The sequence below is a fragment of the Gorilla gorilla genome, chromosome 11 (assembly GCF_029281585.2).
Source record: "Gorilla gorilla gorilla isolate KB3781 chromosome 11, NHGRI_mGorGor1-v2.1_pri, whole genome shotgun sequence".
Classification (NCBI taxonomy): Eukaryota; Metazoa; Chordata; class Mammalia; order Primates; family Hominidae; genus Gorilla; species Gorilla gorilla.
In genome coordinates, this window is record NC_073235.2 from 125254520 (window position 1) to 125276175 (window position 21656).

Below are 21656 nucleotides of genomic sequence, written 5' to 3' on the forward strand. Positions count from 1 at the left end.
CATGCAACATGAATTCTAATCGATTATCTTGTTTTATCAATAAGGAAAGAAATGGGATCTTGTTACGCAGGAGTAATCCGTTCCAATGTGATGTTCTGATGTCTGAGGAGCACGTCTGCCTTTCAGAACAGATCCTGCACTCTGCTAGTGCATTTCTCCAGCACTCCACGGGGCTTTTACCCAACAATGCAGCTTCACACACAGACACCACATTCGTATATGGCACAAGCTGGCCTAATATGCAGGGAAAGGGTGGTCTCTACCCACACAGTCAGACAGTGCTTTCTACTTTATTAAACATCAAAGCCCAAATAGATGTTCCCTGTGGAGGAGGACTTAAGGACACTAGGGGAGGAGAAAGGGACACCTGGGAAGAGAATCACACCACAGAGACCAATCTTCACAAAAAGGGTCCAATATTGATTTCTAGGGAGGAGCAGGGCATGGTCAGCTCAAATTTGGTGATAACGTCAGGATGAAGGACCCCAAGCTTCCCGACGCTTTGACCCCTGGCAAAGATCTCTGCACATCGCCCGGGGAAGAAAGCAGGCCCTGAAAAAGAGAAAGTGAGAGAAAAATCAATGTTTCTTCTGGCAAAACGTCAATAGACATTTAACACTAAAAGCCCACTAGTCTACTTTAAAAATAACTATTCTTCTTTAAACCACTGGCTATGAAAAGAGAACGCTTCCTCATACTTTCTAGTATTTAAAAGAAGGATTTGCTATCAAGAAACTCTTGCAAGGAAAAAATCCGGGGCAAATATGAAAATAATGGCCCTGTATTTTTGGTAACAGGGGCCCGAGCAGGAAGGATGAAATCATGGAGGCTGCTGAAGGTCCACAGTCAGAAGTCCTAGGGGAACTCTGCCTGCACTTGGAACTGGTCCTAAAAAGGCCAAAAGGAAAAAAATGAAACATAAAACTGATGAACTTAATGGGAAGAACCTGTTTTCAAACAGGTTTTTCCATAGCAACGCTCACTGGATAAGACATCGACACTGAATTCATTTGCTCTGTACAACTCTTCCTCACTCTTTCTCACCTTATTACATAAAGAAACTGGAGCCGCAGTGTCATAGGCCGGCTACCGGGGAACCACACCTCTGATGACAGGCCATGCTACCAGAAGGCAACCCACATTCCCATCTGAAAAGAGCTTTCTAAGCAGTTCTGGAGCATCTACTGTAAAACCACAGCAAAGGCCAGCCTAACACAAGTCTGGGTTGATGCCTCATTTACTTCAAGACAGGCAGAAAGTTCTCTTTATCTGGGTGCCAATGCACTGATACAGCTTACCAAGGCAGTAACAGTTCTTGAGATTTACAGAGCTAAAAATGAACATATGGGCCCACTCCATATTCATGAAATTACTAGTGCCACAGTAAATTATCAGTGTTCTGTACTCTTCTGAAGTTTACAAATATGCTGACTCACTGCTCTCACCACCAACTTGAAAAGGGATCAGGCCTGCAGCTCCTGACCGAGTCAACAGAAACATTTACTGGCATAAACTATAAACACCCATGCAGAGCTGGGCCACAGTGTCCAGCCTGCCACTTCAGAGTGAGTGCATTATTGATGAAAGAGTAAACTGCTGAGTCTCTACTAATGGTTCCAAGGTCAGCATGCTTAGGAAATACAGAATCAGGTTGGAGGGGAGGGGAACCGGCTACTGTCAAGTTAGTACCACAGAGACAAAGGACAATTACACATATTTCTTGACCAGCAGAGAAGGATCTTTGTTTATATTTCTGGGGAAAGAGCTGGAAAATATTCTAAATTGTCATTCTTAAGTAAACCCAAGCAACAGAGGTGAAATATTAAGGTGGCCTCTTTTTCATATCTCTCCAAACTAAACAATTCTGCCTCACTGTCTTTTAAAGCAAGAATTTCAGTGACTGCATTTAACTATCTGGCTCTGCACACTAATCCACACTTGGGGTGAGGGATAGGGAGGGAAACCAAATAAAACAATGCAGAAACCAAACCCAACTAATATTATAGAGCCTTAGTTTCATATTAATATGAATATTCATATTCATATGAATATTACTAAATCTGATAAAGATGGCACATTTTAATTCTATCAAAATAAATGTCTAACTTAAAAGACAAAACTCTCCTCCCCTCGACTCCCCAAAGGAGAAGAAAAATCTTCAAATGACATGTAAGTGAAGATTATATAAGGTGTTGATGGTAAGCAATATAATCAAGAACTGCAGAACTGGAAGGACTGCTGGGAATTATTTATCCCAGCACCCCAGCACCCCTATACAGAGCTAGACTTGAACACAACCACACTACCTGAAAAAAGACACCAGCTTGCTGTGGTTTTTATGAACTTTTATCTTATTAATAGATTCAAGGGGTACGTGTTCAAGTTTGTTACCTGGGTATATTGTGTGATGCTGATGTTTGACACCAGTCTATTTTTAAGGGACACTCAGAAAGGCAATGTTCAGGATCTTCCCTGATAACTTTACTGTGTTTAAGAATCCTCATTGTACCAAAATCCATCCTTTCATCTATCTTCAATTCCAATTTGATTGGTTTCATTTTTACAAGCATAAAACCAAACTATTTTAGAATCTAAGCCAGATGTGCTAGTTCTAACAATGTTAGCAAAATAAAGCCTAAGAGATAAGAGCTTAGAATTTTTACTTCATAAAACAACTTTTCGAATCAGCACTTTTTTTTAGCAAAATTCAGTTATATTCTTCTTCAGTTGCCAGATTTACCTCTCTCCAGAAGTTTGGATCAAACTTTGCTTTAGCTCATTAATCAGTTAGGTACTTGATCAGACAAACAATATTTGTGTCACTAAGTATAATTTTCCCTCTTTTCAAAGAAAAGCAAAAAAGAACTAAAATTCATATTACGCTTTATTTAAAACATATCCAAGCATATGAGTATTCTACATAACATAAATATCAAAAGCTCTCACCTGTCACCTGGGCACATAGACCCATCCAGGCCACTGCAGCATCTCAAACTGCTCTGGGGTCAGAAGGCCTTCACAGCGGCCCAGTGGAGCTGACAGCACATACAGGAGCCTGCTGCCCTCTTGTCCAATACTAATCATCCTCCCCTACCAACTCACACGTAAAAAGGAAGCATGCTGCCCTATCATCCAATACAAATTATCCTTCCCTACCAACCCACATGTAAAAATGAAGCCCAGTCATAAGATTCCTCTATAAACTCGACTTTGCTGAAACTGCACACTTTATATCTGACCTTGTGAAAAATGAAAAAATGGCAAGTGAAAATTGTCATCACAGGTTAAACACTTCTTGTGATTTTCTTATCGACTCCTCTTTTCAGCAAGGTTAAGGTTCTGTCCTCCTCATACACAAATTAAGTGGTACGCACATAAAAGCTCCTTCAAGTTGTCTGTTGGTACAACAGAGAGAACCTAAAAAATGTGCCACTTGACAGATATTACATGTAAACTAGAAATACTGAAGGAAAATATAACGTTACTAAAACAGAAGTATTTCTTAGTGCTTTTGAAAACCTTTAAGGTTCAAACCAAACTTTGCAGGCAGAAGGGAATTGCTTCAAAGGACAGAAGAGAGAATAACTACTTCACTAAGAAAACAAGGGAGATATAGCTGACTTGGGCAACCATTAGGCCCTAGAGTTCAAAGATGAGAGCATCTCTCTCCACTGTTGGCAGAAAGGGGGTAGTTGAGCACAATAACTCCGGTAGATTAATGTGATCATAGTGCTCTAGCTAGGACTAATGCGCCTTAAAGCAGAGTATTTCCAGAAATAAAAACAGTCACATCTAAATGGAACAAAATATGAGTCTAGGCTTGTGAAAAATCAGACCTGGGTGGTAGCCAAAGGCTAACCTTATAGCATCAACAAACAAAAACATATTTTTAGAGAAAGAGCAGCATGCTGTGTCTAGAAACATAAAGTTGCCATTTCAAAGAAAATGACACTGCTTTGTGAAATGGGAATTCTAAAATTCAAATTCTATAAAGTACATTAGTTTTCTCTTACTGATGTTTCAAGATGTGTAGTGTTACAATTTTCAATCTAAGCCCAAAATGCTCCCCAGCAAAAAGCCTCCGAGCCCGCTTTTCTACCTACTTCCTTATACTGGTTAAACTCTCAGCTTTGCTGCTATCACAGTAAACGGCTTCCAACATAAAACAGATGTGGGGGAAATAGTGTTCTCTGTTGAAATACATGTGAAAGTCTGGACAAAAGAAACATCAGGTAAGCACAAAAAAGAATTCAATTTCCAAAACTTAGTGGGGTGTTAGTAAGTCCCTTAATTAAAGCCTTTGTAGCATCTCCTAGAGGTCTGTAATTGTCTCTGTGCTCAGACGGCAGGACCACTCTGAGGACCTTGGGGGTAATTCCTGGGCCTGTAATCCAGCACAGCACCCAGGCTTTAGCACATTTTCTGGCTAATTGACCATCAAAGAGTTTGTAAGCTCCCTCTCTTGCTCATTGCTAAACACTTTTCACAGTTTCTTTTTGCCTCATCTTTTTTTTTTTTTAAGAGAAATATTATAGGCCCAAAGTTTGGATAAGCTTTACACGTAGAGTCATTCCTATAATTTTAGGGAGCATCGGAAGTAGAAGCTTAAGGAGGTAACTGAGCAGACCCCCTAATCTGAAAACATTAGAAGGTGTTATCAAGCACCTTCTTAATCAGGGTCTTAATTCCTGATCTTAATTAAGGGTCTTAATTCCTGCCACTGGCTATATTCGACTCATTCATTTGGTATTTTATTTAGCCCATCTGTAAAAAGTCATCTACTCATACAATTTTATTTTTCCTTTTTTTTTTACATTACTAATACATGATGTGAGGCTCGAACCCACATATTGTACTGCTTGCAATTTGATACTTAACCACCCAAAATTTCTGCAATAAAGAGATAAGAACAAAATATAAAGGGGGGGGGCAGGGAACACTGGAAAAGGAATGTCCCTATGTCACATATGTCATAGCAAACAACAGAAACTATCATCATGAGTTTTAACTATACATAAGTCTCCAACTTCAGGGATGAACTAAAAAAATACAAAATTATATAGATATTGTAAGCCACTGGGCCAACTGAATGTACTGTAAATATGTTCTAAGTGAGTAATTATGTACTATGGAGTGAAGGGAGGAATAATCATTTCACAGGCTGATTCGGGGGCTGGCATCTACCCAAGCCCTTCTCCTCCCAGAAAAGGGGAAAAAAACATCTCCAGTGTTCCATACTGGGGTGAAATTGACAGGGTGGGTGACAAGGCAAAGTGTGGAATGAGACTGGAACCATAATTTCCTACAGAGGAGGAACTTCCTCCTGGTTTCCCACTAGTTTTCTGAGAATGCAGTAACAGGAATTGTAGGACTCTGCTGCCAGCTCATCAACATCACCTTCCTTTTCTAAACAATGTTGATTTAAAGGAAGAGACAGCATACAGAGGCTATAAAACGAAACACACACTTATCCCACGTGAGCATGGTGTCATTCTTAAAGGTGGCTGTTCTCGAAGTTTTAGAACCAGCAGTTTTTTGAGGGCACCGATGGACTACAACAAGGGGAGAGAACTCAAGGGGGAAAACGGTACAATGTAGGTAAGACATTAGAGCTTATAAAAGGAAAGAAAAAGGTTTAGGAATATGAGGAGGAAAAAAAATCACTATTGAGATATAAAACACACAAACATTTTTTCAGATCCTAGTACACTCAGTTGGGAGAAAATGTCTCTGCAAAGACCATTTAATTTGTAAGTGGAGACTGAATAATTTCCAACTGGTAATATAAAACACCTATTTTCCCCTGATGTATACAATTCTTCACCTTGCATTTGAAGTGAAATATTTATGGTACCTAAAGTCTGTAAAGAGAGGGGACCTAATCCCTTGAGTTTAATGGCCATCTTTCATCCCTTTCTGAAGATCAAAAGAAAGAAACCCCCCTCACACAACTTTACAGTGCTAATCCCAACACACCTGCAGACACCATTAACTCTTAAAGTGAAGGCAACTGGATGTGAGGGAACTGGTACCTACTTAACCCCACAGCATGGAACTCAGGGAGCCCATGACGCAGCAACATTCCATCAACACAGGGCAGGGCATACTATTACAAATCCGGACAGGATCCTGTAGGACCTTATGCTTCAAAAGAAATCAGCAAAACCCACACTACCTAGTCCTCTAAGTGATGGAGAAATGTCTTCAATAAACAACCATCTTTTAACAATTACCACAATCTCCTTGTGACTAAATATTTAGAATCGTAACTCCAAAATTTCCCAGTCTTAATTTGTGTAGAGAAATTTATCATTTATAATTTATTCCTGTGGTTTTTACTTTTTAACATTTCTTATGAAACATTTAGTTAATTAGGGCAAATACGAAATGATTAAATAGAAAATGCTCGGGAAACGTTGAGATCTATTTTAAAGTCTAATCTTAACTATGTGTCTCTCATGCACACATGCACACTCATATTTTAAAACCTAAAGGAGGTCAGGAATGTTGGAAGAGCTTTAAGATGACCCAGCTAATTGTAACTTTAAATCACTCTCAAACTGTGTAAAACCAAAGGATTTTTACCTCTAGGTTAAAAAGTACCCTCACTGTCAGTCTGTTTTGAAAACTTCTGTTCTTAAATAATGCCATCATCCTATATTTGTCTGACACCCATATCATTTTCCCCCAAAATTTTCACATTTCTTCAATATGTATAGAATATATTTAGAATAACAACTTCAAAAATAAAAGAAATCACTCTGCCTTCTTGGGCCAACAAATGGTTCTTTACCCAGTCTTTCACCTGACAAAAATCTTTAAGGGGATTATTTCTCAAACCAAAAGGAATAATTTATTACTTCCTCCACAAGTACAGTGAAATAATTAAAAAGAGATTGTGGTAGGGCTAATTAAGGAAAGAATGGAAATGTCGACTATATGAGATTGTATCCAAATTTCACAATTAGTTAACTTATTCAATTGAGACCTTTAGCTAACTTAGTGCAAACATAACTTTAAACATGTAATTTTGATAGCTGTTTTAGTTTCAGAGTAAGATTTCAGGTGACAAGTACGGCATGTAAAAGAAAAAGGAGGCTGGGCACGGTGGCTCACGCCTGTAATCCCAGCACTTTGGGAGGCCAACGCGGGAAGATCACGAGGTCAGGAGATTGAGACCATCCTGGCCAACATGGTGAAAGCCCGTCTCTACTAAAAATACAAAAAAATTAGCTGGGGCCGGGCACAGTAGCTCATGCCTGTAATCCCAGCACTTTGGGAGGCCAAGGCAGGCGGATCATGAGGTCAGGAGATCGAGACCATCCTGGCTAACACAGTGAAACCCCATCTCTACTAAAAAATACAAAAAAAATTAGCCAGGCGTGACGGTGGGCGCCTGTAGTCCCAGCTACTCGGGAGGCTGAGACAAGAGAATTGCTTGAACTCGGGAGGGGGAGGTTGCAGTAAGCTGAGATCTCACCACTGCACTCCAGCCTGGGTGATAGAGTGAGACTCCATCTCAAAAACAAAGAAAAGAAAAACGAAAGAATAATGAAATTGCAAAAACATGGCACCTCGCCTTCTATTCACTCATTCCCAGTGCAGCCCTGGCCAAGCCCTTTGTGGGACAGACAAGTTACAGATGGGAAAAAGTGAAGCACAAGGAGATTAGGAGGCTTGCCCTAGGCAAGCAATAGTAGAGGCTGGAGAGTAAGCAAAAGGTGAAGAAGGGCCGTGGAATCAGCTCCTCTGTGTGTGGCCCACAGGCACATAAGGCCTAAAGCAGAATGTTTTTAAGCTTTTGGTCAAGCTGTCCATTTCGTGTTTACAAACTTCTTCTGGTTTACAATTAAATAAACAAACAAAACTTAAGAGAAAATAAGAAAGACTGACAGTTCATCATCTTCCACCTTAGGACATACCCAAGTAGGGTCTGTAATATTAATACAGCACAATACTGACAAAACCTAGAGCCTTCCATGGAAAACAGAACTATTTATTTTTTAAATCCCATATAACACAGGTACTTGTATGAATAAATTTCAGATTCTTGAAACAAAGCTGGAATTATTTCAGCAGACAAGTACCACAGGGACACCATCTACAAAGGCAAAGAAAAAGAGCTGAAATGTTAGAACTTGTGGCAGAAACTCCTTCTGAATTTAAACTCCTGCAAACTCTTAAAACTGGAAATGACCTTGGAAGCAATCCTGTCCATTTCCTTCGCTAAATATATGAAAAAAATAGATACTAGACAGGTTAAGAAAACAGGTAGGAGCAGAATTGAGATCAGAACTCAGGTTCTCCTGAAACCCAGTCTGTAGCTCATCCAACGTTGCTTTTCTGAAGACAGATAGACCTAAGATCTACTCCAAGTTTACTCTGAGGAGATTTACACATTCCAAAATGCTTTCACAAATTCTTGCAACTGCCTCCCCCGACAACTCTAGGGTGTTGATGGGACAGATATCGTCATTGCCATTTTACAGATGAAGAAACTGGCGTGAAGGAATTAAGTCTTTAATCACATGGATTAGTGACAGAACGACTTGCCACAACACTCAGTGTTATACGGACTCTATCACAGTTGATTAGCATGCATCCTAAGGTTTTACAAACAACATATTCATTACATATAAGTAAATATTATATACATGAATATTATACATAATAAATATTATATATAATGAATTAATGTCTATTCCATCTTGGGAACTGCTTTTTCAAGTGAGTTTGTATTCACGTGTCTAAAGACATTTTAATCACATTCCATTATATTTATATGTCATAGCTTGTCAACTTATTTTTCAAGTATTTAATCCTGAAGTTGTTTCCTATTATTCATTAGTATAAATAAGGCTTCTGTAAGCATAGAGTCTTTCTTGGATTACTTCCCTTTTCTAAAAGTAGTACTAAAGGTGAGGCATAGTGGTGTACACCTGCAATCCTAGTGCTTTGGGAGGCTGAGGCAGGAAGGTGGCTTGAGACCAGGTGTTCAAAACTAGCCTGGGCAACATAGTGAGACAACATCTCAAAAAAAAAAATAGTACTACATAGGTAAAAAGAAAATGAATCATTGTGTAGCTCCTTATATAGCAAAATGTTAAACAATGCACTTCTAGTAGTGGTACTAGCAACAAACCACAAATAGAAGATTATATTGATCTCATCTTGTACAACACCAATAAAAAACTTTCTCCTGCATAACACAACTACTGCCTTTAAAAAAAAATTCCAATGGTAGGAAAAAAAAATACCCCAAATCAACCTAGGAAAATAATTCCAAGAGGAAACCTTTTTTCAGAGAATGCAATTCACAAACTAAGGGACTTTAGGGATTATGAGAGTGACTAGAAACCTTTATCTCCTGAAAGGTGAGCGACAAAATATAGTGACTCGGAAGGGGGAAAATGAGGGTTCTGGTTCTTGGAAGGGGAGAAGTAGAGGAAAGTACAACTATAACACAAAAAACCCTACAAGACAGGAAGGGCCAGGGGGTCTTGAGACATTTTACTTGGCCTCATAAGACCCTCAGCAAGAAGATCACATTCCTGACCCACAGCCCACATGAGCCAACAGGTGCTCAGATGTATTTCCAAGGTTGCCCAAGTCACCCAAATGAATGACAGCATTCATTTCTCAAAAAGCCCAAGGTTAGGCCACAGCTATTCAACCCCAGTGTAAAACAAAATAATTGGTCAAAGTAAAAATCACAATTGAGACCTCAGTAAAGTTAACAGGCCTCCTATCATTTTTATGAAGGTATTGGGAATACTTTAAATGAATGTCAATCTGTTGGATTTCTGCAATGATGTAATATATATATATAGAAGAGTAATTTAAGCTAAAAAGCAGAAAGGAGTCTCTCAAAAAAGGAATAATATGGGAGAGAAGAAATGTGCTGACAGATGAATGAAACTGGAGAAGACAGATCTCTAATGGATGTTCTGTTATGTTTCTGCATCCCCACTGCCCCAAAAGTCCATAGTAAAAGAAACATTTCCAATTTTTAAACAAAGCAGACTATGGATTAACATATTTTTAAAAATCAGAGCAAGCATTTAGTTATTAAAGGTTTCTAGAATCTTGCTTGTTAGAAATAAATACAGGAAATGTCAAAAAAGTGGTTTTTCAACAATTTTCTAATTTCCTAGATAAACCATAATAGATATGCTATTAGCTTCTGAGCAGTTGGAGTCAAAAGACAGTTGACAAACTGAAAAAATAGCGTATGTATATCACGAAGGGTTGACAGCCGCACTACATAGAAGGTTCCTAAAACTAGAGAAGATTGACAAACCTAAAGAAATAAGGAAGAAGACAGGTGGATCACAGAAAAGGAAATAAAAATGTCCTTGTAAACATGTAAATATGTTACATTTGCTCATGGCAAGGGAAATTCAATTAAAACTACAGTGAGACACCATTTCCCATCTGAAAGACTGGCAAAGACAAGAAGTCTGGTGACCATGGCTGTGGAGAAATAAGTCCTCTCAAGTGTTGCTGCAGCGTTTGTACAACGTTGGAACTAGAAATCCTATGGAGGGGTGTTTGGCAGTGCCTAGTGAAAATATGAATTTATTTACTTTGTCCCAGTGATCCCATACTTCTAGGAATCTGTCCCAGAGATACAGTGGCATTACCAAATAACATATGCACAAGACTATTCTCTGTAACACAATCTGTAATAGCAAAAGATTGGAAACGACTCAATGTTAATCAACAGGAAATTAGTTGATTACACTGTGGAACTCCATAAAATGAAGTACCCCAGAGAAGTCAAAAGGAAGGAGGAAGATCTCTATATGCTGCTACAGAATCATCTCCAATGTAGGCTGTCAGGTAAAACAAAGAAAGGTACAGAACAGTGTGTAAAGTATCAGCCCCTCAGCTGAAAGAGTGGAAGAGAATATGAACACACACACGCAGGTGTGTGCACACATACATCAGAAGAATAAACTGAAAACTAATAAAAATCATAACCTATAGAGGCAGGGAGGGAACGGTGTGGAAGCCAGAGTTCTCTCTACGTCCCTTATTCATAGCCTATATTCTAAGTACAAAAAGTAATAAGGATAAATTTTAAACTGCTTTCAATAATCATATTGTTGATAATAGTGTTTTTATTTTGAAACTATGATAGATAAATAGATAAACAGAATGAGTAAACAAGCAATAATGTAAATTCGGGCGCAGTGGCTCACGCCTGTAACCCCAGCACTTTGGGAGGCTGAGGAAGGCAGATCACTTGAGGTAAGGAGTCAAGACCAGCCTGGCCAACATGATTAAACCCTATCTCTACTAAAAATACAAAAAATTAGTCGGGTGTGGTGGTAGGCACCTGTAATCCCAGCTACTCGGGAGGCTGAGGCAGGAGAATTGCTTGAACTCAGGAGGCAGAGGTTGCAGTGAGCCGAGATCACGCCATTGCACTCCAGCCTGGCGGACAGAGCAAGACTATGTCTCCAAAAGGAAAAAAAAAAAAAAAAGAGCAATAATGTAAATTCACTAGGAACCAAGATTCTCAATAAAGAAAAAGAGATAAACTAACACAGGAACAGAAAACCAAACACTGCATGTTCTCACTCATAAGTGGGAGTTGAACAACAAGAACACATGGACACAGGGAGGGGTACATGTTAAAAGAAAACTGAAGCCAGCTTCAAGGGACTCCTGCTGGCCAAATTGGGGACAATTTGAGCATCAAAATAAATGACTGTAATGGATCTAAATACACTGACTAAAATCAGCAACGAGTCCATACTGACATAACTAAATATATAGGAAAACTGATTAGAAACAGTATATTTACATAATTTCAAAGCTCTTCCCCCACAAGACATTTATTAATTATAATGGAGAAAAGAATAACTTTACAGTACAGATGACTGGTAGCTACAACCTTAATTAAGTGATTACAGTGAACATTATCAGTTATGGGATAAATGAAAATTGTGGCCACTTCATAACATGCACTGGGAAGTTAGCATTACTTGTCTACCATTCCTCCAAAGATGCCTAACAGGAATTTAATTAGTGAAGAAACATCAGACAAACCAAAATTGAGGAACATGCTACAAAATAACTGGCCTGTAATCTTCAAGTGTCAAGGTCATGAAAGTGAAGAAAAGACTATTCTAGAAGTCACCAGAAGGAGACTAATGAGACATGATGGCTGAAGAAAACAAGTGACTCTTTGCTATTGATATGGTTTGGCTGTGTCCCTACCCAAATCTCATCTTGAAATGTAGTTCCCATAATCCCCATGGGAGGGTCTGGGTGGGAGGTAATTGAGACATAGAGGCAGTTATCCCCATGCTGTTCTTGTGACAGTAAGGGAGTTCTCACAAGATCTGATGGTTTTTTAAGACGCATTTCCCCCTTTACTCACTCTCACCCCCTTTACTCACTTTCCTGCCGCCCTGTGATGAAATGCCTTTCACCATGATTTTAAGTTTCCTGAGGCCTCGCCAGCCATGCAGAACTGTGAGTCAATTAAACCTCTTTTCTTTATAAATTACTCAGTCTTGGATATTTCTTCATAGCAGCATGAGAACGGACTAATACAGCTATAAAGGACAATTGATAAAACTTGCATAGGGCCTGAGGGTTAAATGGTGGTTAACATAAACATCCATGTTCATCTGATTTTGATGATTATTATTACAGTTATAGAGAATGATGTCCTTGTTTATAGGAAATATACACCAAAGTATTCAGGGGTAACATGATATCAGATTAGCTCTCAAACAGTTCAGGAAAAAAAATTTTGCATACCACTTGCATTTTTAAGATAAATTTTGACTATTTCAAAATAAAAAATTAACAAAATGGGGACTTCAGTTATAGAAGTTGCTTAAAGGGAGTTTCCATCCAATTCCCCCCAAAAAAGTTTAAAAAATTATTGCCCTGAATTTGGGGTCCAAGATAGCCGAATAGGAACCGCTCCAGTCTACAGCTCCCAGCGTGAGCAACGCAGAAGACAGGTGATATCTGCATTTCCAACTGAGGTACCAGGTTCGTCTCACTGGAACTTGCTGGAAACTAGGTGCAGCCCATGGAGTGTGAGCCAAAGCAGGGCAGGGCATCTCCTCACCCAGTAAGCACAAGGGGTCGGGGAATTCCCTTTCCTAGCCAAGGGACGCCGTGACAGATGGTACCTGGAAAATCAGGCCACTCCCACCCTAGTACTGCCCTTTTCCAACAGTCTTAGCAAACAGCACACCAGGAGATTATATCCCATGCCTGGCTCAGAGGGTCCCACGCCCACGGAGCCTCGCTCACTGCTAGCACAGCAGTCCCAGATCGAACTGCAAGGCTGCAGCGAGGCTGAGGGAGGGGCATCCGCCACTGCTGAGGCTTGAGTAGGTAAACAAAGCAGCCAGGAAGCTCACACTGGGTGGAGCCCACCTCAGCTCAACAAGGCCTGCCTGCCTCTGTAGACTCCACCTCTGGGGACAGGGCATAGCTGAACAAACGGCAGCAGAAACTTCTGCAGACTTAAACTTCCCTGTCTGACAGCTTTGAAGAGAGTAGTGGTTCTCCCAGCACAGAGTTTGAGATCTGAGAACCGACAGACTGCCTCCTCAAGTGGGTCCCTGACCCCCGAGTAACCTAACTAGGAGATACCTCCCAGTAGGGGCCGACTGACACCTCATACAGCCGGGTGGCCCTCTGAGACAAAGCTTCCAGAGGAAGGATCAGGCAGCAACATTTGCCGTTCTACAATATTTGCTGTTCTGCAGCCTCTACTGGTGATACCCAGGCAAACAGGGTCTGGAGTGGACCTCCAGCAAACTCCAACAGACCTGCAGCTGAGGGTCCTGAATGTTAGAAGGAAAACTAACAAACAGAAAGGAATAGCATCAACATCAACAAAAAGGACATCCACACCAAAACCCCATCTGTAGGTCACCATCATCAAAGACCAAAATTAGATAAAACCACAAAGATGGGGAGAAACCAGAGCAGAAAAGCTGAAAATTCTAAAAATCAGAGCACCTCTTCTCCTCCAAAGGAACGCAGCTCTTCGCCAGCCATGGAACAAGGCTGGACAGAGAATGACTTTGACAAGTTGACAGAAGTAGGCTTCAGAAGATCAGTAATAACAAACTTCTCTGAGCTAAAGGAGGATGCTCGAACACATCGCAAAGAAGCTAAAAACCTTGAAAAAAGATTAGAATGGCTAAGTAGAATAAACAGCATAGAGAAGACCTTAAATGACCTGATGGAGCTGAAAACCAGGGCACGAGAACTACGTGACGCATGCACAAGCTTCAGTAGCTGATTGGATCAAGTGGAAGAAAGGGTATCGGTGACTGAAGATCAAATGAATGAAATGAAGCCAGAAGAGAAGTTTAGAGAAAAAAGAGTAAAAAGAAATGAACAAAGCCTCCAAGAAATATGGGACTATGTGAAAAGACCAAACCTACGTTTGACTGGTGTACCTGAAAGTGACGGGGAGAATGGAACCAAGTTGGAAAACACTCTACAGGATATTATCCAGGAGAACTTCCCCAACCTAGCAAGGCAGGCCAACATTCAATTCAGGAAATACAGAGAACACCACAAAGGTACTCCTCAAGAACAGCAACTCCAAGACATATAATTGTCAGATTCACCAAGGTTGAAATGAAGGAAAAAAATGTTAAGGGCAGCCAGAGAGAAAGGTCCAGTTACCCACAAAGGGAAGCCCATCAGACTAACAGTGGATCTCTCAGGAGAAACTCTACAAACCAGAAGAGAGTGGGGACCAATATTCAACATTCTTGAAGAAAAGAATTTTCAACCCACAATTTCATATCCAGCCAAACTAAGCTCCATAAGTGAAGGAGAAATAAAATCCTTTACAGACAAGCAAATGCTGAGAGATTTTGTCACCACCAGGCCTACCTTACAAGAACTCCTGAAGGAAGCACTAAACATGGAAAGGAACAACCGGTACCAGCCACTGCAAAAACACCAAATTGTAAAGACCATTGATGCTAGGAATAAACTGCATCAACTAATGAGCAAAATAACCAGCTGACATCATAATGACAGGATCAAATTCACACATAATATTAACCTTAAATGTAAATGGGCTAAATGCCCCAATTAAAAGACACAGACTGGCAAATTGGATAGAATCAAGACCCATCAGTGTGCTGTATTCAGGAGACTCATCTCACATGCAGAGATATACATAGGCTCAAAATAAAGGGATGGAGGAAGATCTACCAAGCAAATGGAAAACAAAAAAAAGCAGGTTTTGCAATCCTAGTCTCTGATAAAACAGACTTTAAACCAAAAGAACAAAAGAGACAAAGAAGGCCATTATATAATGGTAAAGGGATCAATTCAACAAGAAGAGCTAACTATCCTAAATATATATGCACCCAATACAGGAGCACCCAGATTCATAAAGCAAGTCCTTAGAGACCTACAAAGAGACTCAGACTCCCACACAATAATAATGGGAGGCTTTAACAACCCACTGTCAACATTAGACAGATCAATGAGACAGAAAGTTAACAAGGATATCCAGGACTTGAACTCAGCTCTGCACCAAGTGGACCTAATAGACATCTGCAGAACTTTCCATCCCAAATCAACAGAATATGCATTCTTCTCAGCACCACATCGCACTTATTCCAAAACTGACCACATAGTTGGAAGTAAAGCACTCCTCAGCAAATGTAAAAGAACAGAAATTATAACGAACTGTCTCTCAGACCACAGTGTAATCAAATTAGAACTCAGTATTAAGAAACTTACTCAAAATCACACAACTACATGGAAACTGGACAACGTGTTCCCGAATGACTACTGGGTACCTAACGAAATGAAGTCATTAATAAAGATGTTCTTTGAAACCAATGAGAACAAAGACACAACATACCAGAATCTCTGGGACACATTTAAAGCAGTGTGTAGAGGGAAATTTATAGCACTGAATGCCCACAGGAGAAAGCAGGAAAGATCTAAAATCAACATCCTAACATCACAATTAAAAGAACTAGAGAAGCAAGAGCAAAAACATTCAAAAGCTAGCAGAAGGCAAGAAATAACTAAGATCAGAGCAGAACTGAAGGAGATAGAGACACAAAAAACCCTTCAAAAAATCAATGAATCCAGGAGCTGGTTTTTTGAAAAGATCAAGAAAATTGATAGACCACTAGCAAGACTAATAAAGAAGAAAAGAGAGAAGAATCAAATAGACGCACTAAAAAAATGATAAAGGGGATATCACCACTGATCCCACAGAAATACAAACTACCATCAGAGAATACTATAAACACCTCTACACAAATAAACTAGAAAATCTAGAAGAAATGGATAAATTCCTCAACACATACACCCTCCCAAGACTACACCAGGAAGAAATTGAATCCCTGAATAGATCAATAACAGGCTCTGAAATTGAGGCAATAATTAAGAGCCTACCAACCAAAAAAAGTCCAGGACCAGATGGATTCACAGCCAAATTCTATCAGAGGTACAAAGAGGCACTGGTACCATTCCTGCTGAAACTATTCCAATCAATATAAAAAGAGGGAATCCTCCCTAACTCATTTTATGAGGCCAGCATCATCCTGATACCAAAGCCTGGCAGAGACACAACAAAAAAAAAGAGAATTTTAGACCAATATCCCTGATGAACATCGATGCAAAAATCCTCAATAAAATACTGGCAAACCGAATCCAGCAGCATATCAAAAAGCTTATCCACCATGATCAAGTTGGCTTCATCCCTGGGATGCAAGGCTGGTTCAACATATGCAAATCAATAAACGTAATCCAGCATATAAACAGAACCAAAGACAAAAACCAGATGATTATCTCCATAGATGCAGAAAAGGCCTTCAACAAAATTTAACAGCCCTTCATGCTAAAAACTCTCAATAAACTAGGTATTGATGGAACGTATCTCAAATAAGAGCTACTTATGACAAACCCACAGCCAATATCATACTGAATAGGCAAAAACTGGAAGCATTCCCTTTGAAAACTGGCACAAGACAGGGATGCCCTCTCTCACCACTCCTATTCAACATAGTGTTGGAAGTTCTGGCCAGGGCAATTAAGCAGGAGAAAGAAATAAAGGGTATTCAATTAGGAAAACTGAAGTCAAATTGTCCCTGTTTGCAGATGACATGATTGTATATTTAGAAAACCCAATCGTCTCAGCCCAAAATCTCCTTAAGCTGATAAGCAACTTCAGCAGAGTCTCAGGATATAAAATCAATGTGCAAAAATCACAAGCATTCCTGTACACATTAACAGACAAACGGAGAGCCAGATCATGAGTGAACTCCCATTCACAATTGCTACAAAGAGAATAAAATACCTAGGAATCCAACTTACAAGGGATGTGAAAAACCTCTTCAAGGAGAACTACAAACCACTGCTCAAGGAAATAAAAGAGGATACAAACAAATGGAAGAACATTCCATGCTCATGGATAGGAAGAATCAATATCGTGAAAATGGTCATACTGCCCAAGGTAATTTATAGATTCAATGCCATCCCCATCAAGCTACCAATGACTTTCTTCATGGATTTGGAAAAAACTACTTTAAAGTTCATATGGAACCAAAAAAGAGCCTGCATTGCCAAGACAATCCTAAGCAAAAAGAACAAAGCTGGAGGCATCATGCTACCTGACTTCAAACTATACTACAAGGCTACAGTAACCAAAACAGCATGGTACTGTTACCAAAACAGAGATATAGACCAATGGAACAGAACAGAGCCCTCAGAAATAATACCACACATCTACAACCATCTGATCTTTGACAAACCTGACAAAAACAAAAAATGGGGAAAGGATTCCCTATTTAACAAATGGCACTGGGAAAACTGGCTAGCCATATGTAGAAAGCTGAAACTGGATCCCTTCCTTACACCTTATACAAAAATTTATTCAAGATGGATTAAAGACTTAAATGTTAGACCTAAAACCATAAAAATCCTAGAAGAAAACCTAGGCAATACCATTCAGGACATAGGCCTGGGCAAGGACTTCATGACTAAAACACAAAAAGCAATGGCAACAAAAGCCAAAATAGACAAATGGGATCTAATTAAAGTAAAGAGATTCTGCACAGCAAAAGAAACTACCATCAGAGTGAACAGGCAACTTACAGAATGGGAGAAAATTTTTGCAATCTACCCATCTGACAAAGGGCTAATATCCAGAATCTACAAAGAACTTGAACAAATTTGCAAGAAAAAAATCAAACAACCTCATCAAAAAGTAGGCGAAGGATATGAACACGTACTTCTCAAAAGAAGACATTTATGCAGCCAACAGACACATGAAAAAAATGCTCATCATCACCGGCCATCAGAGAAACGAAATCAAAACCACAATGAGATACCATCTCACACCAGTTAGAATGGCGATCATTAAAAAGTCAGGAAACAACAGGTGCTGGAGAGGATGTGGAGAAATAGGAACACTTTCACCCTGTTAGTGGGACTGTAAACTAGTTCAACCATTGTGGAAGACAGTGTGGCGATTCCTGAGGGATCTAGAACTAGAAATACCATTTGACCCAGCAATCCCATTACTGGGTATATACCCAAAGGATTATAAATCATGCTGCTATAAAGACACATGCACACGTATGTTTATTGCGGCACTATTCACAATAGCAAAGACTTGGAACCAACCCAAATGTCTGTCAATGATAGACTGGATTAAGAAAATGTGGCACATATACACCATGGAATACTATGCAGCCATAAAAAAGGACGAGTTCGTGTCCTTTTTAGGGACATGGATGAAACTGGAAACCATCATTCTCAGCAAACTATTGCAAGGACAAAAAACCAAACACCGCATGTTCTCACTCATAGGTGGGAATTGAACAATGAGAACAGTTGGACACAGAAGTGGAACATCACATACTGGGGCCTGTCGTGGGGGTGGGGGAAGGGGGGAGGGAAAGCATTAGGAGAAATACCTAATGTAAATGACAAGTTAATGGGGGCAGCACGCCAACATGGCACATGTATACATATGTAACAAGCCTGCACATTGTGCATATGTACCCTAGAACTTAACAGTATTAAAAAAAAAAAAAAAAAAAAAAAGATATCCCACCGTTTTAGGCCAAAAAAAAAAAAAAAGAAAAGACCATTGGGAAAGGGGGACATTGACTGGATACGTGGATACTTGTTGATATTCAGAAATTATTGTTAATTTTGTGTGATGATATTGCAGTTATGCTTTTTAAAAGAGGAGTTCCTGTATTGTAGAGATGCATCTTGTTGTATTTACAACTGGGAATAATGCAATGTCTTAGATTTGCTTCAAAATAATTTAGTAGTGTGGAAAGTGGGTGAGGGTACCAATGAAACAAAATTGACTCTGTACTGATCATTGTTGAAATTAGACAATGGGGACATCAGGACTTATTATGCTAGTCTCTTTATTTTTATGTATGTTTTTAATTTTTTATAATAACAAAGTTTAAAAAAAATTATTGCCCTAGTCCTACACCTTGATAGAAAAGGAAATAACTAAATGTGAACACATCAATGGAGATGGGACTTTTGGAACATAGATAAACTCAATAAACTCATTTGCTTGGACATTGGACATATCTACTTAAAAAATAAAAGAATTAGCTGGGTGTGGTAGTGTGTGCCTATAGTCCTGGCTACCTGGGGAGGCTGAGATGGGAGGATCACTTTTGCCCAGGAGTTGGAGGCTACAGCGAGCTATGATCATCAAGCCAGGGTGCTCCAGCCTTGGTAACAGAGTGAGACCCTGTCTCTTAAAATTAAAAAAAAAAAGAGAGAAAGAAAGAAAAAGAAATAAAAGCTGAACCATCCATGTTCTGGCAGACATTCCTTTTTAAGTCAGTGTTAATAAAAATAGTTACTCTTAATTTTCCAGTATCCAGAAATGTCAAAAACCTTCAAGTACCTAGAGTTCCTGTGCAACCAGAACTAGAGAACACCCAAAGCCTGAAATTTAATTGATTTATGAATAGCTAGACAGATATCAATCACTTTTCACACTCACAATGTACCACCTCTATGTGATGAGTTGGTATTGCTACAATCTTAGTACTCATAATCACAGCACACAAACGAAAAGCAAGTGAAAGTAAGGTAGAAAGAGAAGAATAAAAATGCCTAATCATCTTTGCTGTAGCATTCATAAACTTCTTCATTTTCTACAAGGGTAGGCTTCAAACTTTTTGTAAGACAGGTAACCCTTTGTTCAAATCTTACTTGGAAGCATATATACAATTTTTTTTTAAGTGGCTTATCAGTGGGAGCCAAGAAGACATTTTAAAAGCCAGTCCTCTAAAACATATTTCCTGGGAGTGGCCAATGCCTTCATTAGCAAATGCAAATGCAAACTGGAAATACATGCCAATGGTTACCAGTAATAACCTTAAAGGCAATAATTTAAAGTGTGTCCAGGAAAACACTTTACATGTAGATACAAGAATGAGCCATCTAAATGTGTTCAAAATAAAGGGTTATAGTGGGGACAGGCAATGAATGAGAATGAACAATTTCACTAAGAATTTTAAAATAACTTAGAAGTTAGCTTGAAACTTGATTCAGTTTAGAGCTGGATGGCATCCTAATACTGCCAAGGGGTTCCGGCAAGTAGGAATTAAAATATGATTTGTAAGTGAGGATTAGTTTCAGCTTTAAGAAAGAAACTCCCAAATGGCAATGGTTTAAACAAGATGGAAGTTTTATTTCTCTCTCTTGTTAAAGCCATAGTAAGTGCTCCAGGGGAAAAGGCCTTTATTTTTTGTGGTCATGTGCTCAGGAGATCACTCCACATTTACCATCCCTACCTAGGGATTTATTCAATGTGTTTTCCTTCTTTCCAGCCACCCATCCATCCATTCTCTTAATCCTTCTGGAGTAGAGCTGGACTGGCCACTTAGAGCGTTGATAGTTTATCAGAATACATCATGTTCTAGGAATTCCCAGGACAGTGACTCTTAACCAATATGCTGCAGCACACAAATGTGCCAAAACCAAGTGCTGCCCCATTTTGGCCAATGTATAAAACTGCTGATACCTGAGGAAAGTAAAACTGTCTCACATGTATAAGATAAAAACTGAGTAATCAGAATCATCCTAAAAATCCTTTCAACTTTCAGGACCCGGGCCCTTGAAAGATCACAAGCTAAAAATGAACTTCTTTTATAATTCTTTGTATTTGGGCCACAACATCGTTTTCTATAGAATAGTGGAGGCCAAGATCTAGTATGGATGCAGAAGAGAAGAGAGGACCATGAGGTAAATGAAAATATCTTCCTCTTTTTTTGCCCAGTATATACAGCTGGATGTAAATACAGTAGTCTCCATTTATATGCAGTTTTTCACTTTCCGTGGTTAACTGAGGTCTGAAAATATTAAGTGGGAAATTAGGGAAATAAATCATTCCTAAGTTTTAACTTGTGCACTCTTCTGAGTAGCATGATGAAAAACTGAGTAGAGTTGTCCCTCTCTGACCTCCCCAGGACATGAATCTTCCTTTCGTCCGGTGTGTCCACAGTGTATACACTACCTGCCCGTTAGTCACTTAGTAGCTGTCTTGGTTAACAGACTAAAAACATATCATATATATAGTGTTCAATACTATTTGCAGTTTCAAGCATCCATCGGGGGGTCTTGGAATGTATACCCTG

At 39.4% G+C, this 21656-nt stretch overlaps 1 protein-coding gene across 3 annotated transcripts in view; it reads right to left on the bottom strand.

The window, feature by feature from the left end:
- Window positions 1–274: 274 nt before the first annotated feature.
- Window positions 275–21656, bottom strand: part of FARSB (phenylalanyl-tRNA synthetase subunit beta) — an 83875-nt gene continuing 62493 nt past the window's right edge. For all 3 annotated transcript variants that reach the window (XM_031008582.3, XM_063695241.1, XM_055380555.2), the window contains exon 17: window positions 275–552. In XM_031008582.3, coding sequence (XP_030864442.2) covers window positions 401–552 — 152 coding nt within the window. In that variant the 3' untranslated portion in view covers window positions 275–400. The remainder of the gene's footprint in view (window positions 553–21656) is intronic.